We start from the raw sequence: 27,810 nt of genomic DNA on the forward strand, positions 1-27,810 counted from the left end.
AAGCGCTAGGGCTGAGACGGAAGCGGATGCCGGATGCTGGTGGGGCCGCTCGCGAAGTTTTCGGAATGACGATGCGCTATCTCGAGCAAGATGAGGAGGGGACAGGTACAAAGACGATCAAGACGCCCTGGTTCTGCCTCGAATGGTGCCATATCTCAGAGTATCCGAATCATTCAGCAAAGTTGACATAGTTTGTCGTACGATCTAAGATGGATTTCAACGCATTTGCCGAGCAGATTCGTTCTGGGAGCCAGGCCAAGTTTCCTGCCAATGCAAACACCATCTCGTTTGCGCAGCAGCTCGACGCGCAAGACAAACTCGCGTATTTGCGCAATGATTTCATCATTCCGACGAAAGGCTCTCTCAAAAAAAAGTCTTTGACCGGAACTCTCCCTAGTAGGTCCCGCCAAGGAATAGTGACACAAGATTTGTGGCACAGCAATTTTCACAGATCCAATACTGATTGACCCAAAAGACAATCAACATCTCAACGGCAATGCAAATGGGGTCAATGGCACCAATGGAAGTAAATCGTCGTCCGAAGATGATGCGACTCCATCAGTCTACTTTTGTGGTAACTCACTGGGAGTTCCACCCAAAGCAGTCAAGGACTACATTCACGCTCAGTTGGAGACCTGGGCATCGATTGGGGTGAATGGCCACTTTCAGGGCCTCGAAAACTCGCCCCTTGTTTGCTGGCAAGACATGGCTGAGGACGTTGCGAAGAAAAGTGCAGCCATTGTCGGCGCCCTCCCCGAAGAGGTTGTTATGATGAATACCTTGACCGCAAACCTGCACTTTTTGATGGCCAGCTTCTACCGACCGACAGAGAAGAAGCACAAAATCATCCTTGAATGGCGGCCATTTCCCAGTGATCACGTGAGTTAACTGTCAATACATACTACCTATTCGTATACCGAGCTGACAAAGACAGTATGTGATCGAATCGCAGATTCAGTGGCATGGATTGGATCCGTCCAAGTCGATGGTCCAGATCCAGCCCGATGAGAACTTTTACATCTCAACCGATCTCATTCTGAAGACCATTGATGAACATGCAGAGGAGACTGCCCTGATTTTACTTCCTGGTATACAATACTACAGTGGCCAACTCTTCGACATGCCTCGGATTACCGAATACGCGCAGTCCAAGAGCATCATTGTCGGTTGGGACTTGGCTCATGCTGCTGGAAACGTCGAGTTACGGCTTCACGACTGGAATGTTGACTTCGCAGCCTGGTGTACATACAAGTACCAGAATGCTGGACCAGGGTCAATGGCCGGCGCGTTTATCCACGAAAGACACGGAAAGGTCGACACCAGCGAGGGGAAGCCCAAGTTTCGCCACAGACTAACGGGCTGGTACGGTGGTGACAAGTCGGTCCGCTTCAACATGGATAACAACTTCCTTCCTACTGTTGGCGCTGGTGGTTTCCAAGTTTCAAATCCCTCAGCCATCGATCTCGCCTCGCTATCGGGTGCCCTCTCGGTATTCAGCAAGACCTCCATGGCTGAATTGCGAACGAAGTCTTTGGTGCTTACTGCGTACGCGGAGCATCTTCTTGATGGTATCTTGGCAGACGATACCGGTAGCGAACCTTCATTCAGGGTTCTTACGCCTAGGAATGCCCACGAGAGAGGTGCTCAGCTGAGTGTCCTCCTTAAGGACGGCCTACTCGAACATGTCGTGGAAGCCTTTGTTGAGGAAGGAATCGTTTGTGATAAACGCAAGCCAGGAGTTATCCGTGTTGCGCCAGTGCCCTTGTATTGCACATTCCAGGATGTATGGAAGTTCATGGACACTCTGAGAAAGGCTATTGCTTGAAGTTCTCGATGAAAAGTTGCGGCCAACATAATAATGAGCCTCTATACTAATTAATAAAAGAAAGTTCGTTATCTACACGTAAACGCAGTGGCAAATCTTGTTCCACGACGTGTCTCAACACTTTTTAGCGCTCCACTACAGCAGCATCTCAGATCTGGCTGGTTTGGATTGATAGTCAGCCTGGAACGCAACGTATTATAAATGTGGCATGTCGATGCTCTGCAAGATCATGGTTACTAAGCTGAACAAGCCTTCACCAAGTATGAAGCCTGTAGCCGTGGAAATGAGGCGCGATTCCTTTTCTCGACCCCAGCGCCCAAGAACATAATGATGAATCAGACCTCCAATTCCTTGCGCCAAAATCATTTCAGGCATGATATACATGCCTGTGCTGTTAGTTAGGACTGAGATCCACCTAATTTTCGCAGTTTGACGTACCTGCAGCTAACGCAACACTGGATGGTATCCAATGAGACCAGCGACTGAGACGCCTGGAATGTTTCAAGATCTTGAATATAGCACCCAAAGCCGATGCAACTATGCCAAATTTGAGTAGCCCAGGTGGCATACCTCGGCCATACACTAGCCGAGCTGTTGAAATCAAGATGTGCGCCGATGGCATCGGAAAGTCTGTAGACGGAAAGCCGAGTATGTTGGTGTAAAGCCGGTAAACCAGCATCGATACCGCGGATCCAACCAACGATCCAATCACTTGTCCATAGAAAAGAGACATCGGTGGCGCATTGACGAGATGGCCCATCTTAAACTCGTCCATCATCTCTGCCGCTTGCCAGACGCTTGCTTCAACAACACCAGCAACGGCTAAGCTGAGTAAAATGGCGTTTGGATTTGTTGAAGGTATTAGGAAGGCGAACAGGAATTGCGGGATTTTAGCTATGGATGCCCGAAGCATTAGAGCCATTATCACCACAGGAGGTTGGAACAAATACAACATACCGATATAGGCCGCCCCTCCAGTCCCCGTTTCTCCGTAGCAGCGGATATTAACATGACTTAGCGGTAAGATTGTGAATACTGCCAACAATAAGGCTAATATTGGAACTGAAGACCCAAAAAGGACGACCATAGAAGCGAAGCATAAAAGTAGGCCGGCTAGTATCCAGATCAGATAGACTTTGGTTGTCAAACTGTCATCCCGGTAGTGTAAAGACCCAACGAGAGGCTGTGCTTCAGACCGTGATGAACTTCTGATCAGAGGCTCTGTATCCTCTTCATTGTCGGATTGGAGATGTCTTTTCAAGTATGCTGTGAGGCCCAGTAATTTTGGCACATAGACATTGAAGGAACGTAGGAGCATTGTCGAAAGAGTGATGGCTGTGTCGCCTAAAATCAGTGCAACTGCAATCCACATGATCCAACCTCTTGAGCCGCTTTCCCAGTCCGAGACAGAGCCAGGGGCCCATCCGTTGAATTTGGATAGAGGTGAAAGTATGCCCCACCCAATCAAGCATCCAACGACGATCCAAAGGGTTGTGACTGGAGGCACAATCAAGCCAATGGAGACATAGCCTGGGGATGTCGAGAGAGAAAAGAGCCATTCTCGAGCAATATAGTTGCCGAAGATATTTACGGTACGTATTTGAGGGATGAAATAAGCAGTGAGGGACTGCATTTGACGTCAGCAAGGCGAAAGGGTGGTCCAAGAAAATAGACGCTCACGTAAAGTGCCGCAAACAAGAATGTGATGAGAATGAGTTTGTTATTCTGGCTCCAACCATGTTGCACCATGCTATCGTCAGTATCAACTGAGTCTTCTACGAGCGATGGCTTTTGCTTGTCGTTAGTGCTATCCAAATGATTCTGAGCGCGGAGAATTCGATCCGCAATGTCAGTATCCCGATGTAATGATCCAATCATAGCTGCCGACGATGTTCCAAACGGGAATGGCAAAGGCTCTTGGACAAGAAACCGTTTTCGCAGTGGTAGGGTCACGGCAACACCCAGGATACTGACACCGATAGACCAAACAAAGAGTTGAACCCAGTCAAGTCGGAAAGGGCCATTTTCCGATTCGTTAGTGAGGAACTCCATGGCCGGCAAAATCCCGACAGATCCGATCGTAAAAGGCATCAAGCCCAACGAGCTCGCAATAACAACCATTGTCGCATGTTCTTGGGGGGTGAATGGAAAAGCTAAATGATCTTGGACCATTTTGAAGAAAGCAAAGCCCAGTATGGTTGAAGGAAGGCTCATAATGGCCAGGAAACCAGTACGAAGTCCGAAATATGTGTTGGAGAGGCATATTAAGAAGCCAACTATGATGCCGACGACCGTGGATCGGAGAGTTAGAGAGGAAGCGGGTTGTAGCATTGCTTGTTGCCTTGATCTCGAGGTAGAAGCTCTGCGGTGTCGTCGGCTGGCTGCTTCGATATCTCGAAATCCAGGCATGATCGCTTTCCCAAAGTACCTGCGAAGGAAACACGGGCAAGCTTTCGGTACTGGCCAAAAAGGTAGGAAGGTAGAACAGTTGTTACTTGTGGATAGGGAAGAGGCATGTAAAGGCCTTTCATTCCAGGTTCTATGAAAACCTAATCACATGCACAAAATCCATTCCCCATTCGCACTGATGCATCGGCACTGAGCTGGGGTTGTGTGTGGTGACACGGAGGCTACGTCATCGATATTCTCACATCATCCAGCATACCCACCCCATGGTACTGATTTGATGTTTTGCGGCCTCCGCCTCTAAACAGAGAAATGCAATAACGATCATGAAGCAAGCTGGGGTTTTGAAGATATTTACGGCGGAAATACCATATAAGACTCCATTATCTTCCAGCCGCAAAAGTGTACAAAACTCACTACACTAAAGTACATAAGGCGACTAGTCTCGCCGTGAGCAACGGCATTGCATAGGCTGTGTAGGGCGCGTAACAAGGAAACAGTTGCAGGCACAATGTATTCGGTCTGTATCTACGATATCGTTCAGCTAGGTGGTACAAAATACCAGGTAGCTGGGAAAGGGACCAGCTCTTGAGCCTTCCGTCCGCTCCTGTAGTATGATTCTATTTTCAAGCACACGAAGTCAACACTCGCCTCTCAAAGCACCTGCCCTTGTTATTCACCAGGAGTAACTATAATATGCCAGCCAAGAAATGCAATTGGCACAGCAGGAACATTACCTGGCTCGCTATTATCTGCAGCTTCAAACGCGACCGTACACGGTTCCACCCATCGCCAGTTTTTCTCTAGGGCTGTTTGTTAGTTTCGTATCATACAGAGCGAGATATTTGCATGGTGGTCTTTGAGACTGTAACACTATTGAATTCATAACAGCCCTGGACTGCACAGTCAATGAACCATGACGAATGCCTTAAGCCCTAGTCCGTAGCTCTCTGATCTTTTCATCGTTTATGAGTTGCTGAATGACTAGAATGCCAATCATGGTAACGCTCTAGGTACGTTTATGATGAGCAGCTGCTCATCTCAAACGTCTTTGTACTGACTGGAATACCATGATCAGATTCGCGTTACAAGCATAGTCAAGCCCCCACGGTCCTAAGAAGCCTAACAAAGGCGAAACTTTTGTCGACAACAATCAATACAGATATTAATCTCCGACGAACTACGCGTACACCTTGCGGGTTGCCCCGACCTAGCGGGGGTGTTGGGCCGCGACTAAACCTTCATCGCATGCCCTTCGGAGCAGAGGAAAGCCAGTCAGCGAGCTTGAGCTTGATTCAAAGAACACCATCCGCTTTGAGAAATTCGAGACAAAATGCCATAGGCACATGTAAGCTACTGTGGCTTGCTGTCGTTGCCTGCCGTGGGAGGGTCAGCAGAGCATATTCCGCCTATCATTAACCCCGCCAAAGTCCCGCAGGATCTCGATGGACCAGTCTGGGCGTAGCGCAAAGCGCGGCTTGGTCAGACGACACGAACAGGTGACGTCACCTCTATCGCTGTGTTGCGGATATTAATGCAACTGCTCTCCCCACGTGAATACTCAGTTGCGACACTGTTCTACCTATTGCCAACACCCACTCCACTGCTCATCACGACACCTATCAATTCGAATTAGGTCCCTCCATACCAGAAAGCTGTCCATCTTGACCACATACACCACGCTCTCGATAACGAACGAAATCACGATGCATAACGCAGTATTCACCCAGTTTCTCCTTCAGCTCTGCTTCGCGCTTTTGGCTGTCGCCGCGCCCGCATCCGATCCCGCTGTCGGCATAGCAGCTCACGGCAACACCTGGCAGTATGGCACTGGTGGCGGTATCCTTGGTTTCATAGTCCTTGTACTGGATATTATCGTGTTCCGTGAGTCTCCCTCCAGAACGGCGTCCTCGACAGCCAAATATCCCGTTGCTTGTGTACAGCTATGTTGTCTTTGCTAACAATTACCGTCCGCTTAGTTGAGGTCCTCAAGTCTGATCGACCCGTCAGTCACAAGGTGCTCTGGTGCCTGGTCGTCTTCCTTTTCCCAATCGTCGGAATGGTCATCTACTGGCTGTTCTCGAACCGCGCCGCCCACAACTCTCGCTCTGGATACGAGGCTGTCGCATAAAGGATGTCTTGATAAGTGCATTTTGCAGTTGGCACTGCTCAGGAGACTGGGGAAAGACACCTATTTTCTGCATTGTGACGAATGTCCGCACTAGTCATGGCGGTACATGTCAAGATGCCTGTGCCGATCACTCAAGGTCGATCGGGGTTGCGGGTATTACGGGGGCCAATGATGTCATCAATGCCTTCAGCACAGTGAAAGGATCGTGAATGGCTTCAGCTAGCCGTACCTATGTAATATGTCTTGTATGCGAACAGCATATGCGTGCGGATCGGCCAAGTACACAAGCTGCAATGGGTCCGCATCACTAAATCTGTGAAATGACAAAATTCAGTTTGATGTTTCAATAAGACGTGGCGATGCAGTGCAATTTGAAAGAATACTACATTGATGACACAATTTCGCCGCCTCTGAATAAGTGGTAACGTTGGTGGTTATTACATCAAAGAACACGGTGATCGCGATCAGAATACATTTTGGCACCCTGGCATTTTTATCGGGCTGAGTACGGGAGCTGCGGCGGTGGAGTCTCTTATGGGTGTGAGCAACACCCGTAAATACCATACTACTTTACGTATGTACGTGCGGAGTGAGAACGCGTCAGGAGGGATGATGGTTCAAACCTCTGAGCGCACGTCACTGGATTTGCCAGACCGCTTTACACTACAACTAAGAAATACTCTGTGCCTCGATACTTGCGTCTCATTGATGTTTCGCACGTGGTCGAGCTCGGACATTGCCCTTGACCAAATTGCATGTTTGGTGCAAACATGGGACGAGCGCTAAATTCACCACTGTCTGGATGGGCCTGAAACAGAGGTGGCTATGTTATCCGTTGTTTCGAGCTCATGAAACGCACGACTATGTGAGAACCCCTGGGATGTTTTGCAGGCCAAGATAGGCTCAAATCTCGCCAGAACTTCATTTTCTTCTCCCCTCACCTCTACATCATCAGCGATTACGAAGGTACGACGACGAAGCGGCCGCTATCGAGAACCTAAAAAGTGCCCAAAAGGTCCTTGGAACAAGCCACGATGGAGTCTAAACAGGAGGACCATGAGCCTTTCTTAGGCTTTCGCGACGACCCCAACAGGCGAACTTCCACCGAAGACGAGATGGAGAATGACAGCTCCCGCCGCCAACAAGAAGCTCTAAGAACATCACGGCATGGCAGGCTTCTTCGAGACGTCCTCGTATTTCTCGCGACATCTCTTCTATGGGTCGCAGCGTTCTACCTTCTAGTGCCCAATCCTATGAACCAGAAGATGGGCGGCAAGGTCACGAATGGAGAAGACGGGGAAAGCCGAACTCCAACATCGAGTGACTACATCGCAGCTTTCCACAATGTCACTTCCAACGCCGAATATATTTCTTGCGGAAATTCTACAGTCGAGGCGAAGAAGATGGGTTGCAAGTACGATACCCTACTGAATTATTGGGTTCCATCACAATGCTACGACCGAGAGTTCGAAACGGAATACAAAGATGACGATAGCTGGAATGCCTTCGCGGAGTATGTCAATTAATACGTACCCAAATTATTGTGTATTACAGCCATACTAACTAATACTTTGCTGTAGCCAAAACTTGACTCAGCCCATAGCCGCAGAATCAATGGGTGACCAGGAAGTCTATTATACGTCAATTCGGGATCATTTAAACCACTGTTCGATGCTTTGGAAAAAGCAATTTTGGACTCTTTTCGAGGAACGAACCGCGTTTGATGGCATAATTGTTAACTCCTTCCACACGGAGCATTGTGCCGACTTTCTCAAGGATATCTACGAATCAAACCGAACCGAGTCGACGCTTGTCAGGGTTGGCTTCTCAGGATGCTGGATTCGGAACAATAGTTAGGGTGTCTAGAAGAATATTGAAGAAGGATGCTCATAGCTGTCGTATCTACACACGCATCTACATGTCTAGATTGTATCAATCAGTGATCTTCAGCCTCGGCGAGTCATCATGGGCAGCCACGCACAAAAACGCAACATGGCTTGACGGAAAGTAGTCAAGACTTTAACGCAAAGAACCGTTTGATGGAGAGTGGCAAATTAGATCTTCGTGCCCGCAAGATGTGTGTGCCTGAGAAGCCAGCTTCCCGAACCAGGCTTCAGTTCCCTTGGCGGCGCACCTCTATACATTTACCAAGTCACGTCTTCACACTTCGAAAATCTTTATTTTTCTTCGCTGTACTGTTGATAAGAATGCGCAGTCCAATCAGAGTTTCTGTTCATGCAGCTTCCTAAAGTCCAATGTTGTGAAGAGGGGGGGGGGGGTTGTTTTCTTCTTCTTCTGGGTAACGTTTGGCTGGTATTGTGAAGGCTTGAACGTCTACAGCTTTTGACCATTGCCGATCTGGCGTTTCCCTTTTCTCGAGAAACCTATGTATAGCTGTTTCAAAATACACTCAAGCTTTGCCAGTCAATGTGCAGATCGCTATCGTCGAACTGGAGCTCATTCCAGTTTAACAACCCCCCGTCAGCCCCAGGCCAAACGTCAAAAGACCCTTGTTCGGTTACTGCGCGAGCTGGGGCCCAGGATGGCTCACCCTCCGTATATCCCTCCTGGTTGCCAGCGCTGACACTGCCTAGACTCTCTAAGCTAAAGAGCCTTGAGACGTAACGACTCCCTCCAGCATTGTTCGACTTCGAGCGACGCTCTGTGATGGCGGTAGCCAACGACGTCAATATTTCCAGGTAATGCGCCGCCTGTGGACTCTGGCCGGCAAGAAATTTTAAAACGTCCATGGCTCCTTGAAATGCTCTATCGGTCTCGAGATCGATGCTGACCCTTGCGAAGCACTCCACTCCAAGAATGAGTCCTGCAGAGAATACTAAAGCTCTGTGTGGGATGATTAGCATTTTCTCAGAGCGAACCTTGCGGAGAGAGAATAGATGCAGAAATTAAGACAATTGCATCTTACTTCAGGATACACATGCTTCTCTCGAGTAACCCAGCCTTTAGAGCATCAGCACACGTTTGTGCCAGATACACGGCAGCTTCGATGCACGCCGCGGCTAGAGGCGGATGGTGAATCTTGTTTCCTGCTTGACTGTTGACGGAGGAGATGAATAGCGGCCGTGTTGCCAGTGTGACAGCAAAATAATATAGACAAGATACATGGATCTTGGCAACGGCCATTCGGTTAGCTTTGACGGAATCTCCCAGAACTTCAGGCTGTTCCGGGCCTTCCAAGGGCATGAGGAGATGCCTTTTCCAGCTATCTATATTGACCAGAAGCTGCTCCACGACGGTAATCGTGATATCTTTACCGTGATATAAGGTGTTGTTGATATCATTGATGATTTCAACAATCTCACACGTTGCCACAAGATATTTCGATCCATAGTTGCAATCGGGTGCCAAATCCCCAATCAGAGGCCTAGCATCAGTTCCTGCCGTAGCGGCAGGCCGGCCTAAGAGAGAGCTAACAAGCTTGTCTAGAATTCGCACACTGATCCAGACTCTCGATCTTTAAAGCGATACGAATGTAAGTGAGGTACAACTAAATTTTAAAGATATGTTTGGGTTTGGGATGACTTACTTCAAAAGTCCACACTGATGGGACTTCGGCTCACACGTAAACATAGTCTGACTGTGAAGGCCTAGTGCAAGAGCAGCTCTTACAGCAATGGATATGTACATATACGCTGTATTCCTGCGGCAATTCCCAAGCATGTAGAATGCCATGAGTAAGAAAAGTCTGACCATGTCTAAGTCTGGATCTTCTAGCAGTCCAGAAAATGCTTGTTTCTGTGCTTTGCGAAAAAATGTGAAGCTGTGATCTTGAGCTTCTGGTGCGCTGCTGCACTGTGCCCCTATTGCCATTACCATGTCCCTGATGGCATCTGAGAGGTGCGATGAATGGTTCGATGGCCAAGCCGTCTTGTCAGCCGAAGTATTTTCGTCGAAGGGTGATGTAACTCCGATAGAGATGCTGTCGGTTAAGCACATTAACTCCCTTTGATCATCAGAGTCGAGAATGTTGATGAGACCTTCCGTCTGTGGCACGATACTTAGTTATATTCATATTTGAGCGCGTAGGTTCTCTTACGATTGTATAGTAACATTTCAAGTAATCGAGTCGTTGCTGACTGCCCAAGTCCACGGCCTCATCTGATGAGATCGACCGCCTTGCCTCCGGAGACTCGGCCTCGAGCATCGTCTCCATTCCATCATTGTGGGAGAAAGGTGAGGGGCCAATCTGTCTCACCACCACCTGTCGAACGGTTTGAAGGAACGAAATTGCTGCAGCACCTCCAACGAATACTTCAATGTGTACGTTTAAAGTCAGCAATCTCATAGCGGACCATTAGGTTGAGTAAACCACCCGAGAACTACCTACCTTGTTCACCGTGGGCACTCCGTAGTAATCTACTTGGATTGGCCAGTAGAGAGGATCCTGGCCGAGTATCCTCTCCGGTATGGGATTCTCGAGGAGGTGTCATGGGACTTTGATGCGCGTCAACACAGGGTTCTTCGGATCCTTGTTGAGAAACTGAAGGAGACATTGGAAATGGGTTCGGAGGCGGTTCCGTGTCAATCTCATTGTGCCGTTGCGGGCGAGTTTTTGATGACCCGGAAGCGGCTGTTGACACTGTGATAGAACCGTGCTCGAAGGATGCGCGTGATCTTCGCCCACCAGCAGTACTAGCCCGTGTAACTGAGGGCCTTTTCGTTCTTGAACCTCTGGGTAGATACGTCATGCGACAGTCAGGTTCAAGACCACGGCGAACACATTGGTTACAAGGTGCAGTGCCGCTGCACTTCTTCTTGGCTTCGCGGCAGAACCTGCATGCCTCAGCAGCACGCTGACGCTGGCTCTCGGGGACTTTGGGGCGAGGCATGATGTGAGAAGCACGAAAAGGTTGAAGACTTTCGTGGAGAGATGGAGATGCGTAAGCCCTCTACAAACGACCAGACGTCGGTCAGTCGAAGTCAACGGGGCCACCCAGTTTGTGTGGAGCAGCTGATAAGAGAGAGTTTATTACTGCAGTAGGCACATCGGTTGCCGGCTCCCGGACCCTGCACCCCCAACCCCGCGTCCCCACCCCCGCTCACAGTGCCCCTTTCGGAAGTTCCTAAATGGCTTCCGATGTTAGCACAACGAGAATTAGTTAGTAATTGCTGGTCAGCTGCCTCAGAAACCAGCTCTGATAAGCTATGACTTCAAGCTCGCCATGTCATTCCTCACGAACGTGAAGAGTCGCTCAGATAGTATTAACGTTTTCGGCAATCTTATACACTGATTAATCATACCATACCTAAGTACTCAATTTCGAGTCAGATTGATGCTCCTGTGCGCGAACAATGATCCTTCGTGAGTCTTGCCACATCCATGGGAAAATGGCTGTAATGTAGCCAGTCAATGGTGAAGTTACGAATCACAGATTGCCTGCTAGTGGCTCGTTATTACACATGGATGCATACTGAAGACTCGTATCTGGTATTTTGAAATTACTGCTTGTACTTGATAGGCCGCTTGCAAACCAACACGGTATTCACTGCCTCACCTTTGAGTCCATATATCTAATCCCACCTACAAAAGCTCAATCCAATAGTGACTTTACGCCTCACTGTCCTTGAAACCCGGCAGCTTGAACAGTTGCTTGGCGTTATCCCGCCCGATTTTCTTCTTGTCGTTATCATTGATGGGAAGAGCATCGTACCAATCGCATCCATCCGAGAAAGACTCGAAAGGGTAGTCAATCGAAAACAAGATGCGATCCGCTCCTACTTCAGCCATGCAGAACTGAAGAGTCGTGGTGGAGAAATGCCCACTGGTCGTGATCCACAAGTTGCTTGCAAAGTACTCGCGGATAGTTCGCTTGCAAGACAGCCCCAACGGCTTCTTCACATCCTCGAACCAGTGGTTGATGCGCCACATGTCGAATGGTATCTTCTCTCCTAGGTGGCCCAAGATAATTTGGAGCTTCGGATGGCGATCGAAAACACCATTTGTGACCATTCCGAGGACGTGAAGACTGACTCCCTGCGAAAAGCTCAATGGAGGTCCAATGAGCCATGAGCGCTTTGCCCATAGCTTTTCGTGAATGGTTCCGGTGGGATTTCTTGGGTGCAGGTAGAAAGGAACATCGAGTTCAGTCACTGTAGACCAGAAAACATCCCACTCCGGGCCGTCGTAGAAGATCATGTCGTCACCGTCAGGGCCTGCCCGCTGAGTGTCGTTGACAAGGGCGCCCAAAAAGCCGTACTCAGTTACACAACGCCTCAACTCTTCGGCAGCTTCCTTGGGGTCATGCATAGAAAGGGTTCTGACACAGGTTAGCCACAGAATGGTTCAGGTGCTTCCTCAAGCTAAATGACTCACGCAAACGCGCCGAAACGCTCAGGATGTTTCTTAACCTCGGGAGCAATGTAATCATTGATCTCTTTGGCCAACAACTGCGCTTCCTTTGGATCCCAGATGTCCTGAATTCCAGGTGCTGTGTACGATAGAATGGTGAACCCGACACCGTGTTTGTCCATGTAGTTGAGCCGAATGTCCGCAACGTCGGAGATTTCAGCTGCGTGCTTCTCGGGGTCGATGGCAAAAAGTCCTGCCCACCAACGTGTCTTCTCTTGAAACCGTGGGAGAGCAAAGGCTTCCTCAAGCGCAATTTTTCCGAGCATGATGGAGGATTTGCGGGGTTACAAGCTGTTAAGGTGATGGGAGCAGAGTCTGGCTGCTTATGTGACGTGCTGAGGGAGATGAACCAAGAGCAGGTAGTCAAAGTAGCAAAGGAATGAAGATACTTCCGCGTCTGATAGATTCTTGGGGTTCAGCGAGTGTTTAAATCTCGAGTTGATCATAGACACAAAGATAGATGGCCCTCTTAATCCGTAGCATGAGACGACGGCTTCGAGCAAGGCGCACTGTCGCGTACCGGGCCGCTCGGTTTCATCCCATTGCCTGCTTCGGAACAGATGGCATTAGGCCGATACCTTACGTACAACAGCCATAATGAGATCTACCGCCTGTCCTTTCGCTACTACTACGTATGTGTGCAGCGGATATGTCCTTTTGGAGAGCTGCCAACTACAGCCAGAGTTGGGGTCTGCGACACAGTGCGGGCTCAGAGCGGATACGACTCATACACCTTCTCATCTACCAAAGCACTTAATAAGCCACCAAGCTCACTTGCGGCTTACCTAGGGAACCATAGCCGATGGTGGCCATGAGCGATGCTGACCCCGCTTAGCCGAAACGAAAAGCTTCTTACTTAAGGTGGCCCGTAGCCGACAGGTCTGATATTTGCAGCATCTCCGCATCTAGCCGCTCGGATGCGCAGTTATGAAAGACCTAATCCCAATCTTCTCAACCACGTCGGATAATGCACTACTGATCGCTCCCCCGCCACGTTTGAGCACTCCAGCTGTTAGTTGGCAGCTTAGTGACGTGACTACGTGTACCTACCTGCATGATCCCATGAATTTGGCGGGCTACTCGGTAAATGGTGTCGCGGGATCGCGGTTCTGTTCAGCGCGGGAACCTCATGGCCGTGATAATTAATACCCTATGCTTGTGTCAGCGGCTAGAGAAGTAAATGCACCCGTGAGATTGCCTCCAGGGAAGTAAGGGAATGATCGCTTCCTGCTTGTTGGGTTTGTAGCTGGAACAGCGTCGCCATACTTCAAGATTTTACGCAGCGATTACATGCAAACTACAAAACCTTTTGGCTTATAGAACACTTCATGCGGTTTCCACAATCAATTTATACATACTTACTTTGTTTCATCGTTGCCTCAAAGCTCATATATTGCGCGACAGAAGTCTCCAATCCTCGCTCCTTGAACTCCACTATACAAGCCGGCAAGGAGACTTTGAGGTCCATTGTTACTTTTGTACATATGTCTGGCTGATTTGTCCTCTGTTATTGGCATCGACTTTTGAGAAGTAACTAATGCACATATCTTAGGGAAACTATAATGTGAATCCAAAGTATCAATGTACTAAAGACTTGTGTTGAAAATAGTCAATACGCAGTTCGAGGCCACTTTTGTGTATTAAGCCACATATCATAGTGGGTGCGCATGCTACTTGCTATTTAACGTTGCTGTTTCTGGTGATATGCATCTGGCATGCTCACGCCGGCAACATAATGTTTGAACATCCGAAACGAGGGCATTGTTAGAGTTGTCTCCCAAAGCAAGACAATCACAAGTTTACGAGGTCGTGGAGATAACTCTCTAACTCGTCCAGGATAATCTCAAACTCCTCAGTGGTTGAGAGTGAATCCAAACCGTTCGTCGCGAGGAATGTGGCACAAGAGATTGCATCGTTCACACGCATTGTATGACCGCGAGATTTACACATCTGAGATGCCACAATGGTTCGCATGATATTGATGATGATTGACGGAGATGAGGTATGCTGCCCCCATTGATTCAGAAACACATGCTTCGTGATTGGATCGCGACGAGCCAAATACATTGACGACACAGGCATCGGAAATACGCTGTTTTGATTGATTGGCATGTCAGTATGTTTCGCTAATACTTTGCCCGAGAGGCTAATGCTAATGCAGACGATGCAGGAACTCGTTTCCCCGCTGTCGATCTTCAGCGGCTTCAACTACCAGGTCCAAGCGTTTTGTCTAGATACGAGGAATGGGGCCTAAGCATCGGAAAACACTTGGGCTGATTGGTGCTTACGCCGCTAATTGCAAAAAGGTTTCGTTCCCCATCTGCGAGTTGCCTGTAATTCCAACAATGGGCGTGTCTTCTTCTACAGGTGACCACGATCCTAGATCCTCCACAATACTAGCCTCCGTAGTCATGGATCCAGAATACGGCAACATGACAACGATGAGGCCGAATATATAATATACTCAAGGTATTGCCCAAAGTTGACCTCACTGCACAGCACCATTCCAGCAACATTGTCAGCAACCTACATCGCAACACGGTATTTTTTGTTCACCGCAAGAATCGTCATACCTTCCTCTCCCATGATGGGGTTCACTATCATTCCGGCTTTTGTTATTGCATTTCTAGCCACTGTGAGCTTGGCAGCCCAGATATCGAACACCGCCGTACCTAAGCCTTGGAGCAATTTTAACAACAATGGCGTATTCTATCCAGAGCAGACCGCGACTAGCTGGAGAACTCTATATGGCCGCACTCTTCAGCTGCCTGACCAGTCTCTTCTCCTGTCTTGGGAAGACTATGACCCCGCGGCAACTTTGACTTACTTTCCCATCTACAAGTCAGAAGATGGCGGAGCGTCGTTTACTGCTTTCTCCAGAGTCGACGATCAGGTTAATGGCTGGGGAAACTGGTATCAGCCATTCCTCTACGAGCTTCCACAGCCATTCGGGGGGTTTCCACAAGGCACCATTCTCCTGGCCGGTGTCTCTACGCCACGCAATCTCTCACAGGCGTACATTGATTTGTATGCCAGCACCGATCAAGGAAAGGCGTGGACATTTGTCAGCCATATAGTCTACGGCCCTGGTCCGGAGACAATTGCCCAGGGGGACAAGGCAGTCTGGGAGCCTTTCTTGCTGATGCACGAAGGAGAGCTTGTGTGTTATTATTCCACTCAAGTCGATCCCGATCACAATCAAAAGCTTTCTCACAAAACAACCAAAGACCTGCGTCAATGGAGCGATGAAGTCGATGATGTCGCCCAGGCAGATGCAGGAGTACGGCCCGGCATGGCTACAGTGGCATATAGCCCCATCTCACAAAAGTATGTCATGACTTTTGAATACTGTGGCGGCCCTATCGCTGGCGGATGTCCAGTCTACTACAAGGTCTCCGACTCTCCTCTGAACTTTGGCTCTGCCGACCTTCAGCCCATTATTCCTGGGGACGGCCAGCTGAATCCTAATGGGAGCCCGTTCGTCATCTGGACTACGGAGCCTGGGACAAATGGCACGAGTGGTGTTTTCATCGCCAATGGAAGTAGTCGTGAGGAGGTGTTTGTGAATAGCGATGCCGTCGATCCAAACGGTTGGAAGGTAGTCAACGTCGGGCAGTGGTCAGCTTACTCCCGAGAACTTCGGATCATCGCCACCCCTGAGTCTAGCCCCTCAAACGGAGACCCTAAACTTCTTCTCACGAACGGGGGAAATGTTGGCTGCTCTGGAGATTGCTACAACTACGTCGCTAATGGCGTAGTGGATATACCCACCTACCATACCTAGAGAGGGGCGAGCCGAAGCAAGGAGACAATCTTGGATTTAATCGATTGATTCATAGAACCATGAACTCTCCAGTACAAGGGCTTCCGAGGTTTCTGTTGACGTAGCTCTTGCAAACTAGAGGTAGTAATCTTCCCCAAAGCATCATAGTGTTCGAGCTCAAGTACTAGAAATTTCTTCGTAACGTTTATCATGTAAACCGCTTAGCAACATAATGCGATGTAACCGACCATTTTGCGAAGCTCCAGATCCTTCAAACCGCGAATAATTCCGTATGATTGAATGATGAGTATGTGATCAAGTCTACAGGAACTACCTAATCAATGTTGAGAAAAGCCCATGACTTAATTCGGTTACATGGGACCCGATAGGTCGATGCCAATAGTTTCTAGCCCAACTTTCCCTGCTTCCTGAGTTGCATTGACACTTCAAATCGAAATCTATTTCTGTTGATGATGCTTGAGCATAGATTCTAATCTCTGACCCAAATGTTGACGACTCATCAATCAAGGTCGGACAAATGTCTCAGCCGGCGCTTGCTCGTGAGGCTGAATTTGGCGTCATTCCTGGTTTCCATCTCCTTTCCGTCTCTCATATTTCCGAATGGTCGTCTTTTTCTAACACTACTATGGCGCATCAGCATTTTGATGCCATCCAAATCATTGGTCAACGATCAAATGGTCTCCGTGACCATCTCCCTCAAGCTACCAGTCGTCCATTCGTCCTTTACTACCTACTCATGAGTGTGATCTCGCGGAGTGGTCGCGATTGGGTATCAACGTTTTCCAATTCCGCAAAGAAACTACGATTCAAGCAACTTTCTGTTTTCATACCATCTCTTGACTGTTTGTCGTAGTGTCTCCGCCGCTCCGGGAACAGGCCCGGGGGCTGGGGTAAGGGCGCTCGGCAACGCTAGTGGAAGTACGTACGGAGAAAACGTCTTTTCTGGGATTCCATCCCCGTTTGCTCCCCACAACCTCAAGCTGGCTGTCGAATCACGATGATGCATTCATCACGTGCCTGACAGTGCCAATGACACCCTGCTGAAATGAGCACAATGGCCCACGCAAGACAAATGAACGTAAACAAGATGATAAGAGCACGTGGCCGGTAATGACCGGGCCGATGGCTAACTATGATTGTATATAAGAAGGAATTGGCAGCTTATGTCGAATGCAAAAATCTCTTGTTGCACGGCACAGAAAAGGGATCACAATGGCACCCATCAAGCTTGGCTTGGTATGCCTCATGGCAATCCTGGTTGAGGGAAGTTCGAGATTCCTTGCGCCAGTTCAAGATATCAATTTACCGGCCAGTGAATCTGCTGAGCACCCTCTTGAACACTTGGGCGCAAACGGCCCTTGGTTCGCGGGTATATCTATCCACTTGGCCTTCCACTCGATGATTCAGCGCCGCTTACCTTCGATCACTTGTTAGGGCCCAACGTCAACGAGATATCATCCGAAATCCCGGAAAATTGTTACGTTGACCAAGCGGCGTATGTTTCTCGGCATGGATCAAGGTACCCAGACACTGGCGCTTACAATGGATGGGTCTCGATGCAGGAACGAGTCAGTAATATCTTTGTCTGCCATCTGAAGCATGGTCAATAATAGCTGAAACTTTATCGTGCAGTTTCATGCTGGAAACTATACTGCCTCTGGCAGCTTGAGCTTTTTGCCGCGGTGGCAAACAGCGCTAACTAATCCATCCTCTCAAATTGCTAATTTGAGTCCAACGGGTTACAAAGAGGCTCATGATCTTGGATACACTTTGCGAACCAGGTGAGTTCTACTCGATAGCATCCAAACCCAACAGAACACATGTGCTAATCGTGTTAGATATCCGGATCTCTACACTGAAGGCGAAGACTTCATGGTCTGGGCTAACAACTACTCTCGAGTCCTACAGACTGCCAAGTTGTTTGTTCGCGGTTTCTTGGGAACCAACGCCACCTTGCTCGGTGACATCGTGTCCGTGACATCTCGAGGCTTTGCCGCTGGCATTGGCGACTCATTGGCGCCTTCTGATATGTGCCCAGCTTTCAAGGATACGGAGGGAGGCGACTACGTGACTGCGTGGAACAACGTCTACATTCCTCCAATTCTAACCCGCCTGCAAGCACTCATCGATGGAAACCTCACGCTTACGCAAAGTGATGTGTCACAAATACCCTATCTTTGTGGTTTTGAAAGTCAGATCACCGGCCGCCTCTCACCTTGGTGTGATATCTTTTCGGACGAAGAATACCTCCAGTACGAGTACTTCCAGGACCTTCGCTACTACTACGGAGTCGGCCTTGGTACCGATGTGCCTCAGACCATGATGACCCCCTACCTCAACGCATTGATGGACATATTTGTTGAGGGGCCTTCGGTTACCGGCAAGCGCGAAGACGGGAGCACTTTCAATTTACCAAAGCTTCTCGTCTCCTTCCTCAATGATGGACAGCTCAACCAGTTAGTAGCCGCTTCAGGTGTATTTGACAAGCAGCAGCCTCTTTCAAGTACCCAAAAGGACGATAGCCGTCAATTCGTCAGCTCTCGCTTCACAACAATGCGGGGAACTATTGCATTTGAGAGGTTGAACTGTGCCGGGGCTGGAAACGCTACACATGGCAACTTCACCAATGTTGCCCGCCGGAATCCAACGAACAGAAGATCAACCTGCACGCAGCCATCACCCCCGATCCAAGACAGCTGGAATGCGACATATATTCGCATTCGTCTCAATGATGCTGTCTACCCAATACCTACTTGCAACAGCGGTCCTGGTTCTTCTTGTTTGCTGGAGCATTACAAGCAATACGTCGCCACGAAACTTGAGAACCAAGGTAATTGGATCCAGAACTGCAACGTAACCACACCTGGAGCACCAACAAAGGTCAAAGGTGCAAGTTTCTACACCGACCTTAGCAGCCCTTGGTTGAGCCATGTCGCTCCCTGAGGACGAGATGGTTAGGACCAAATTTGGACAAGCTTATTTCATTTCAATGTAATTAGGATATCTTCAAATTTTTTATAATCAAATAACATCTCTAAAAACTCAGCATAAGTGTTCAGATGCTTTACGGTTTTATATCTTTATTGTCAAGTGAAAGGCACTACTCAAACCCTTTACTCTCCTATTTGACATCCTAAGCGTTTGTTACTTTAGTTTCCGTGACCTACAAAAAGCAGAAGTTATTTTGAGAACTGATGCTAGATAATAGACTTCAGCACTGTTCGGTGCTGTAGCCATCATTCATACAATATTCTTGCCATGGATGCTAACTTGTCAACATGTCCTCCGCCCATCGAGCTTAACTGCAAGAGCGATGAAACTTCGACTGGCTTCTCTGCATTATTACCTTACTTTGATATGCATAACTTTAAGTGTATCAGAATCGTGCCTCAACTCGCGTTAGCTTACCATCGACGATATAAGTTTGTACCCAATCAGCATACCGGCTATTTCAAACGTTGAGGTAGCATTCAAGTCATAGTCACCCATCGACACATCAGGTTAATACGTCTCGAGTTTATAGCTTTCGACTTTTATAGCTTCTCTCTTCAAGTTTCACCATGCTCCTGCCGCTTATTGTCTTTCCGTGATATCTCGTCTCTGCCAGATGATTCCAATAAAGTTGCGAGACAAAAAGTCCCAACTCCCTACACAGAGAGGGAAGAGGGAAATTCTGCTTTTATATGACCTCATATATGAGACTCTTCCGACAAGCATGATTCAAGTAATTGGCGAATAGAGTACCATGTTACATTAGAGCTTTGCCAGCGCCTCTTTCTGTCACACTCATGTTCATCGGTTGTGAGGCTTATCGCCTTCCTTACTCGTTTGAAGTCGGTCTCAGCCGATAAAGATTGTAAGCGCGGACGCTGATCCTAACGTCATTCCCCACACCTTCTGAACTTTGACATAATGATCGCCGTGGGGTAGCGACAATGGATCAGGACTTCTGAAATGTGGGTTTCAGGCTGTCAATTGTGGCCAGTGAAGCATTCAAATGGGAGAAATGGCGATAGTTGCGTTGCTAGAGCCCTGTGGTATGCAGCGAAACATTCAAACTAGTCCTCTCCGTTCGCTAGTGCATCAGTTCTATCATTCCCAAGTGAAATCTACGCCTTCACTATCCACATACGTCGGGGGCAGAGGAGGCCATGGGCAAACTTTGTCCGAGTCACGTATACACACATTCAACCACGCAGAAACATTCATCTTGAGCAATCCTATTGGGTGCTACCTGGAGTTTGATTCTGAGCTTTTGCTTGAAACCGAGATTCCGATGTGTCTGGGCCAGGGACTGTTACGACTCGCACGTGGGTGATGTGCCAAGAGATCCCACGTTGACGAGGTATCAGGGTTCTGGTGCTTCCTGCCTGTGAACTCAATCAACCACATCGTTAGCGTGCTTTTTTACCAAAAGGCAAAAGCTTCGTCTGAGTTGCTTGAGTGGAACTCTCTCCAAGAGCTAATGCTGTTATTTGAATCAATGTCTGATGTACCCCTCCCAGCGAAAAAGGTATTGGGTTCCCTTACATGCATGTTCCTGGAGAATAGTTGCTCAGACTCAATTCATATCCCGAAGATCAAAGGCCGCGATCAAGCAAAACCTACACAGTCCAATACTATCATTGTCGAATCACCTCATTCTGGCAGCCACCTTCATAATTATCTTTTGGCTTTCACTCAATTCCGACGATCAATGCACTGATGCAGACAGCCTGTTCGACTCAAATCATCCACGTGCGATGACCACCCAACGAATAATGTCTTGAACATGGCAGAGCAACTGACGGATTCATGGCAGGATTAGGAAAACTTAATTTGTGCTGTCGCGCGAGCTGAATACTGCTTGTTGTAGCTCGACTCGCCCACTACCAAGCATAAGTAATGTCGACAGCACCCTCTTATGTCATTTGCCTGTCATATGATGCATGGTACACTTGTGTCAACTTCTTGAGCCCTCTCACCTAAATTTTTGTTATCAGCGTGCGAACTTCATCTCCTAGTCATTCGACACGCCTAAGATCATGGGCTGAGGCGCAGACTCTTTCGTTTCTGCAGGCGTAAAGTGTCACTTGTCACTATCTGCAGAGTACCGACCACCGTCACGAAGTTTGCGGCATCCTGAGGATTCGATTTATGAGAGGCATATGTCGCGAATATCATAGTCCTGTTGGCGGCTATAGGAGCGCATACCATGGCGGATAACATGGTAGGAGCGCTTGTTGGTTCGACGGTAGCCATGATATGTGTCACTACACTGGTTGTCTCGATACGAATGGCTGTTAGAACAAGTCTGAGAACTTACGGTCTCGATGACGGTATGTGACGTATGAGAGAGTCGGATTTGACCGAAATCACTAACTCGTGTATAGTTCTCATTACCGCTAGTTGGGTACGCCAGATCCGTTCGATCAGACCTACTCTGCGCAGAGGAGATGTTGATAAGTGTTGTTCTATAGGTTTTCGCGATGGGCATGTTCACTGCGACCATGGTCTGTGAGTTAACGCCTGACCATTACCCAGCAATTTACTTGACATGTGCGGTTGTCGAATGCTAACCAGCATGGGCAGCGGCCCATTCAGGATTTGGCAGGCATCGCCATGATGTCAGTATCTTAGAATACGAGCAGTTCCTCAAAGTGACCTATCCTCTCTGCGTTGCTGAAGATAGTTCATAGTAGCTGACCCGAAGAAAGTTGACCATCGCGACTTCGGCAACGTACAGCTACGGTCTAGCTCTCGCCAAAATGTCCTTCGCCGTTCTCTACATACGAATGCTCCCAGATCGAAGACTCGTGATGATGAACAGGGCCATAATTCTATTCCTCTGCGGTCAGGCCATCGAAGAGAGCCTCATTCCAATACTCCAATGTAAACCGATTGCGAAAGCCTGGACGGTAGGTATGGAAGGGAGCTGTCTTGACCTCCCGGTATTATGGTGGAGCGGCGTAAGTGAAAAGTCTAGTCTCAACCCTGATGTCGGTATGTGAGTGAACAAGATATCAAACTGACTGCTGGATATATCAGTTTGGATTCAATCTCTGCACTGACTTGATCTTATTCATACAGCCAGTTCCTACGTTATGGAAGTTGCAACTGCCGCTAGTGAAAAGACTTGGCCTCATCGCCATGTTATCATTGGGTTTATTGTGAGTGCGACATGTATTTTTGAACTTCGCAAGTTGCTTGGAGGAAACTGGACTCGAGAACATGTTCTGACCCATCGCTAGGGTTGTCGCTATTTCTGTGATTCGCATGCACTCCGTCACCGAGATGGGAATTGACGATACACGTGAGCAATCTATCTCTTCAAGACTAATCGTAGGAGCTAAAACATATTGCCAAAGATGATCTCGCAACCCCAATATTGTGGTCTGAAGCAGAGATCAGCACCTTGATCGTTTGTTCATGTGTGCCTTCCTTACGAAAGGTTGTCCAAAAGTTGCCATGCTCATACCAACCATTTGGTATAGCTAGCATCGACACGCTGCCACGGGGCATCGAAACCATTGGCCAAACAAGACGGAAAGCACGACTCACGTCGAAGTACGGCAGCGGCCGTGAAAGATACTACTCTATCGGGTCAGGTTCTACAGGCAGGACCCTGAGATATCCTTTGAGTGTACTGAGTCGGCCCGGCAAGGCTTCGTCCGACGCAAGAGAGGCACCGCAGGAGACGCTACGCATCGGTGTCACAGGCGACGTCAATAGCATTGCCATTCTACGAAAACTTGAACTGGAGCTAGACTGCGACGTAGAGCGCAGTGCGGGAGATACGCTCAACGTACCCGAAGAGACATACTTTCCAATGGGGGGAATTGGGAATGAAAAAGTGAGAGCCGACGGTACATAGAATTAGAAATTATACCAAGAGATAAGTTATCACCGTGTCGGATCCGATCCGAGTTCTTGAGTAGGTGTGAGAAGTGGAGGCCCGGACTAGGCTAGTGAACGGACCGTGCGGAAGAGTGATTCGGGAAATACGGATCTCAACCGGCAGCCTTTTCCGGGCTACCGATAATCAATGACGTATAGAATCCCTCTAAAGTAGTGGCAGTCGCACGTGGAATCAATAGGGAGTTGGCGTCATGAGCTTTATAACTTTAATGAAATCACCGGAGCGTCGGAGGTCGGTGGTCTGTAGTGCCCGAGCTCGAGGCTTTGTACTACTCAGCTACCACTGACGCACGACTCCAATTGCAAGCGTCATGGGGGGAGGCCATTCTTCGTCAACCCAATAAGACCATCTCCATGACCACAATTTTGTGAGTACCAAGAATCAGGGCTTTGCATCTTCAAACTAAGTATCCGAAATTTACCTGTACAACATTGCTCGCCGACATCCACAACATGGGCGTCTCACTGTCTACTGCCAAATGGTTGGCTCCGCTGTCCTTTGCTGTCGACTTTGCAGCTCAAAACTATGGCATGCTTAGCACTCCCAACATGAAGGATGTTCACGATGCCAACCTGTCATTTTGGTCGCCTCAGCCTTTCTTCATTGCTGGATTCTTCTTCCCTCAGCAACTTTTCCAGCTTGCCTGGCTATATCGCCTATACAAGGCAGACCCCAAAGTAGAGCCGATGGCCTCCGATGTAGGCACTATGGTTGACTTTGCCCCCTTCTACGCTGTCGGAAACTTTTGCATTGCTAGTGAGTAGCAATCTTTGCCCCTCTTTCTGCCTTTTGAGTTGTGCTGATTGTCTTCAAAAGCATGGATGATCTTCTGGAACAAATCCGACCTGAAGGTTGCAAACATCTTCGTCGTCATTAATAGCCTTGCCCAACTGTACTTCATTTTCAATCGTCTTCCGCCCATGAACACCAAGTCTGTCAATTCGGTTCTCACCCATGTCGTTGCCAAAACCTTTGCTGGTATCGGCGTCTTGGATCTGTTACACAACGGCTCGGTTGCATACTTTGTTCACCAGCAGCCATCTACCACTGTCAAGGTTCTCACCGGAGTAGGCTTCGGATTGTTGTCAAGCATTAGTGATTGGATCTTTGGGGGCTGTCTAGTCTATGACCTAATTGCGCTGTCAGTCGGTCAATCAGCCTATGGCAATGCCGGTTGGAGCAGGCTCCTCGGGATCTACGCCGGCGGAGCTGCAGCCATTGTTGGCGCGTGTAACCTCCTGAGGTAAGACCTTGATCAAAACCAGTGAAAGAGACTGTTGCTAACTTTGCAAGGCCGCCATATGTTAGTCAATCTACAGCCGGATACCAGCCTCTTTAGAGCGTTCGGTTGGCCACGTGGATGTGTCTGCAAGCCACCTCACAGGAGAATGGGATCGGATATGCACTTGTATTAATAGCACTCGTGATTTTATGAGGTATCGTTGTATTCCCTTTGGGACACAATTCTCATGCCTGTTGCCAATCGTATTGAAATATTGAATTGGAGACAATCATAACCAAATTGCCATCTTGTTCAACGCCAATAGCCAAGTCCCACTTTTACCTCTTCAATTCTATGTGGTATCAGCCATGCTCCACACCTGCTAACGCCTTTGAATACGCCTCGATGTGCCCCCAAAAATGCTGCAAGCCATGTCAATCATCTCGTGGGCGCCCAATTGGACAGCCATTCTCGCGCTTTATCCAAATCTCCCGAGCTGGCTTCGCATGCCGCTATGCACCACTCAAAGTCCCATACACCCTCACTCGCGAGTAATTCCGCTAATCTCCTCCGTCGTTGTGAAGCCTCATCGACACAAAAGTGCATGGGCTCTTTCATCTCGGGAATGCTTTGCACGAGGGGCTTCACGAGCGGAAGAGCGGTCTGCGCGCTGCCACCCTTTGCATCAAGTCCAAGGTTTATCCTCCCTGACTTGCACCACTCGTTTCCACACCACTTCTTACCACAACCGGTCATCAGCTGGCTGAGATATCTTCTCTCGATACGTCGCCGGAGCGCTTTGCCCTCTGGGTCATGCATGCTGACGTAGAGGGGGCCGAAGCACAGCGAGCAGAGACCCAGATCGTTACCGGGTCCCTGACCCATTGCTGTTCCGGCACCAACAACTCCAGCAGATCCGACGCCATGTAGGGTGCGACCACAGTTGATGTTGCGGCAAGTGTCGGGCTTTCTTCGAGAGATTTTGTCTAACTCGTGGTGCTTCATATGGGCTGACATATCTCGCATCCGTACGATCTTTCCACACAAGTGGCAGTCGGTGGTTCTCGCGCCGTCTGCTAGCTCATGCGAAGTCAAGCCGGACAAGATTGTTTCTGCCGATGGATTGAACGGATCCCCCTCTTGCGGTACCTCGAGGTGACAAAACTGGCAAAGAATGAGTTTGCCAGGGCAGACACTGGTGCGATGTAGCGCCAATTCCACCAAGGATGAAGCAGTGTATTCGCAACCAAGACACTGCTGTTCAGTGTGACGCACGGCATCGTGTTTGGCCTTGCTCGCCGGTGAATCTCCAAAAGCATCGTCATGCTCGCAGTGCCAGTGAGCTTCCCACTCTTCCGACGCTTTCTTGAAGACACGTTTACACTTGGGGCAGGCAACGTTATTTCGAAGACAGAAGTTTTGATGCAAGACCATTGTCCGCTGAGGAATCCACTGCAGACAATTCGTACACTGCTCTTCGTCTGGAGACCTAGAGTCCCCGCGTCCCGAGTCAAAAGGCACATCTTTTGATGCTTCCCCCGCCTCAGCTCTTACCCTGAGTTGAAAGGATGCTGGGTCTGGGACTTGATCGTTGCCTATCAGTGGATAGCAATAGATTGAAACGAGAAGCTCTTCAGCAGTCTCCATTTCGACATTCGTGGGTTGTATAGTGATGAACTTGATGCCGTCTTCAGCAGGATTGAAGTTGCCAAAGACATACTCGGAATCTCGCGGTCGTGCTCGCTGTCGTGCTGATCTCGGACTGACGAACAGGTCGATACGATCAGGGTGAGGGAGTTTGGAAAGCTCAATCGTCAAGGGCCGAGTCCGATCCCAAGAGGGTAATTCGTAGTCGATGTACTCCCCCTGCAAAACCTGGCCGTTGACAGGTTTCCACACGTCAATCTCACCTCCGATTGAGCTACCATTGGAATCACCAGGCTGGACTTTGGCCATAATCTGGCGCATAGTCTCGCGAGCCTGCTCCTCGTTCAAAGCCTCAATGTCCACCTCCAGATCCGTATCAACCACGCAAATGCCGTCACCTTCTGGTAAGAATTTATCGACGAGGAACTTGAAGTCTTCGCCCTTGACGCCGCGCACAGACAGGACCGTTTCCTTTGTGAGTGTTGTGTAGCTTTCGCGCAGCTGGCGTTCGAGAAGTGACTTCCAGTCGTCGGGATCATAGCCGGCTTCGAGTGGTCTCAGCCGGACGTAGGTGCCCTTGGGTAGTTGCTTGGCGTGGACCATCAAGCGTGGTTCAGTATCGAGAACCATGCCGGATGTCGATTCGGATGGCTCTTTTGGGAGGGAATCGACAGAAAAGTCAGTAGGGAGTAGCCCTAAAGCATCTATGAGATATGGGCCCAGCGCAATTTCCCCTTCCTCGGCCGAAAACTCGCGGATGCCAGCGTATACAGTATTTCCGTTCTTTTGGTTGACCAGGCGAAACATTAAAGGGTTCGGCAGTTGCTGGGAGGTTTCATGATAGGGGCTGTGCTGCTGTCGCGCGTATGGATTGAAGGGGTCGTAGGAAGTGAAGGTCGAATTGGAGGGCGCGGGTGGTCTCGGGGACGCTGCGAGCAGTTGTTCGAGGGCGGATTGAGGAAGCAGGATCTTGTCACCGCGCAAGTCTCTCGAAGCAGATTTGATGGGAGGCACGACCGCAAATGGTGCAGACCACTTCAGCTCGGGTTGTTCGTTCTCCATACTGGCGTAGCGGAGTCTCGTCCAAGTCAGAGTAGGGTAGTAATCTTGGGTAAGGTATCGTAGGTCTCGTTGTTCGACGCGTCGGCCGTCGCTGAGGGTAAGGTGGGGTGGAGGGGTAACGGTTATCTGCTCAAAGGACTGTTGATCGAGTTGCTGTGTGTGGGCATGGCCGGTGGATTGCAGTTGAGGTAGCCCAAGCCGTGAAAAGGCATCTGTAGAAAGTACAGCAAGTAAATTCCAGGGTAGAATTTGTGTTGTTATTTGGGAAGCATCATGGCGACAGTGTCGATGAATCAGCAGGCTGGTTGGATTCTTCTAGATTCCACCCACAGTACCTGATTACAACGAGCTCCAGGTTGACTCGCTGACGACATGATGTGGGCCGCTTCTCGCAATGGAGAAAGCCGAATGAGAGACCTAAAGGCTAAGGTAAGGTACATAGATCTGCGCCACATGTCCCTAACC

The 27,810-nt window shown here is 49.0% G+C and overlaps 11 protein-coding genes across 11 annotated transcripts; 7 read left to right on the forward strand and 4 right to left on the reverse strand.

Annotated features, from left to right (window-relative positions):
- Window positions 1-145: 145 nt before the first annotated feature.
- On the forward strand, window positions 146-1,851 carry HER10_EVM0001445 (kynureninase 2). The gene is made up of 3 exons (XM_035471191.1): window positions 146-396; window positions 476-879; window positions 935-1,851. Exons 1-3 carry the CDS (start codon window positions 210-212, stop codon window positions 1,823-1,825), a joined length of 1,482 nt encoding a protein of 493 aa, XP_035333725.1. The 5' UTR covers window positions 146-209; the 3' UTR covers window positions 1,826-1,851.
- HER10_EVM0003732 (oligonucleotide transporter) lies at window positions 1,830-4,316 on the reverse strand. The gene is made up of 4 exons (XM_035473396.1): window positions 3,506-4,316; window positions 2,783-3,452; window positions 2,264-2,719; window positions 1,830-2,211 (listed from the first exon to the last, which is right to left on the reverse strand). Exons 1-4 carry the CDS (start codon window positions 4,232-4,234, stop codon window positions 2,021-2,023), a joined length of 2,046 nt encoding a protein of 681 aa, XP_035333870.1. The 5' UTR covers window positions 4,235-4,316; the 3' UTR covers window positions 1,830-2,020.
- Window positions 4,317-5,937: 1,621 nt separating this feature from the next.
- Window positions 5,938-6,362, forward strand: HER10_EVM0012707 (uncharacterized protein; the record flags this gene model as incomplete). The annotated part of the gene is made up of 2 exons (XM_035482095.1): window positions 5,938-6,115; window positions 6,211-6,362. 2 exons carry the CDS (start codon window positions 5,938-5,940, stop codon window positions 6,360-6,362), a joined length of 330 nt encoding a protein of 109 aa, XP_035334496.1.
- A 1,034-nt stretch (window positions 6,363-7,396) lies between these two features.
- HER10_EVM0006506 (uncharacterized protein) lies at window positions 7,397-8,219 on the forward strand (the record flags this gene model as incomplete). The annotated part of the gene is made up of 2 exons (XM_035476089.1): window positions 7,397-7,875; window positions 7,943-8,219. 2 exons carry the CDS (start codon window positions 7,397-7,399, stop codon window positions 8,217-8,219), a joined length of 756 nt encoding a protein of 251 aa, XP_035334057.1.
- Window positions 8,220-8,761: 542 nt separating this feature from the next.
- Window positions 8,762-11,244, reverse strand: HER10_EVM0011371 (uncharacterized protein; the record flags this gene model as incomplete). The annotated part of the gene is made up of 6 exons (XM_035480804.1): window positions 10,711-11,244; window positions 10,420-10,634; window positions 9,910-10,367; window positions 9,289-9,837; window positions 8,984-9,206; window positions 8,762-8,929 (listed from the first exon to the last, which is right to left on the reverse strand). The coding sequence occupies exons 1-6, from the start codon at window positions 11,210-11,212 to the stop codon at window positions 8,762-8,764; spliced, it is 2,115 nt and encodes a 704-aa protein (XP_035334408.1). The 5' UTR covers window positions 11,213-11,244.
- Window positions 11,245-11,931: 687 nt separating this feature from the next.
- HER10_EVM0011355 (2,3-dihydroxybenzoate decarboxylase) lies at window positions 11,932-13,370 on the reverse strand (the record flags this gene model as incomplete). The annotated part of the gene is made up of 3 exons (XM_035480788.1): window positions 12,697-13,370; window positions 12,223-12,640; window positions 11,932-12,192 (listed from the first exon to the last, which is right to left on the reverse strand). Exons 1-3 carry the CDS (start codon window positions 12,996-12,998, stop codon window positions 11,932-11,934), a joined length of 981 nt encoding a protein of 326 aa, XP_035334406.1. The 5' UTR covers window positions 12,999-13,370.
- A 1,946-nt stretch (window positions 13,371-15,316) lies between these two features.
- HER10_EVM0002231 (uncharacterized protein) lies at window positions 15,317-16,516 on the forward strand (the record flags this gene model as incomplete). Its single annotated transcript, XM_035471952.1, has 1 exon — window positions 15,317-16,516. The coding sequence occupies one exon, from the start codon at window positions 15,317-15,319 to the stop codon at window positions 16,514-16,516; it is 1,200 nt and encodes a 399-aa protein (XP_035333778.1).
- Window positions 16,517-17,728: 1,212 nt separating this feature from the next.
- Window positions 17,729-19,459, forward strand: HER10_EVM0009344 (histidine acid phosphatase; the record flags this gene model as incomplete). Its single annotated transcript, XM_035478834.1, has 4 exons — window positions 17,729-17,885; window positions 17,951-18,084; window positions 18,149-18,297; window positions 18,355-19,459. 4 exons carry the CDS (start codon window positions 17,729-17,731, stop codon window positions 19,457-19,459), a joined length of 1,545 nt encoding a protein of 514 aa, XP_035334256.1.
- A 2,251-nt stretch (window positions 19,460-21,710) lies between these two features.
- HER10_EVM0006508 (uncharacterized protein) lies at window positions 21,711-23,369 on the forward strand (the record flags this gene model as incomplete). The annotated part of the gene is made up of 8 exons (XM_035476091.1): window positions 21,711-21,834; window positions 21,889-21,908; window positions 21,976-22,012; window positions 22,088-22,155; window positions 22,213-22,464; window positions 22,544-22,665; window positions 22,747-22,808; window positions 22,864-23,369. The coding sequence occupies 8 exons, from the start codon at window positions 21,711-21,713 to the stop codon at window positions 23,367-23,369; spliced, it is 1,191 nt and encodes a 396-aa protein (XP_035334058.1).
- A 304-nt stretch (window positions 23,370-23,673) lies between these two features.
- HER10_EVM0003015 (uncharacterized protein) lies at window positions 23,674-24,753 on the forward strand (the record flags this gene model as incomplete). The annotated part of the gene is made up of 3 exons (XM_035472704.1): window positions 23,674-24,170; window positions 24,231-24,657; window positions 24,708-24,753. Exons 1-3 carry the CDS (start codon window positions 23,867-23,869, stop codon window positions 24,751-24,753), a joined length of 777 nt encoding a protein of 258 aa, XP_035333829.1. The 5' UTR covers window positions 23,674-23,866.
- Window positions 24,754-24,887: 134 nt separating this feature from the next.
- HER10_EVM0004521 (ubiquitin fusion degradation protein) lies at window positions 24,888-27,728 on the reverse strand. Its single transcript, XM_035474163.1, has one exon. The coding sequence runs from the start codon at window positions 27,343-27,345 to the stop codon at window positions 25,075-25,077; it is 2,271 nt and encodes a 756-aa protein (XP_035333928.1). The 5' UTR covers window positions 27,346-27,728; the 3' UTR covers window positions 24,888-25,074.
- Between the last annotated feature and the right edge of the window lie 82 nt (window positions 27,729-27,810).

The sequence above is a fragment of the Colletotrichum scovillei genome, assembly GCF_011075155.1.
Source record: "Colletotrichum scovillei strain TJNH1 chromosome Unknown Contig00005, whole genome shotgun sequence".
Classification (NCBI taxonomy): Eukaryota; Fungi; Ascomycota; class Sordariomycetes; order Glomerellales; family Glomerellaceae; genus Colletotrichum; species Colletotrichum scovillei.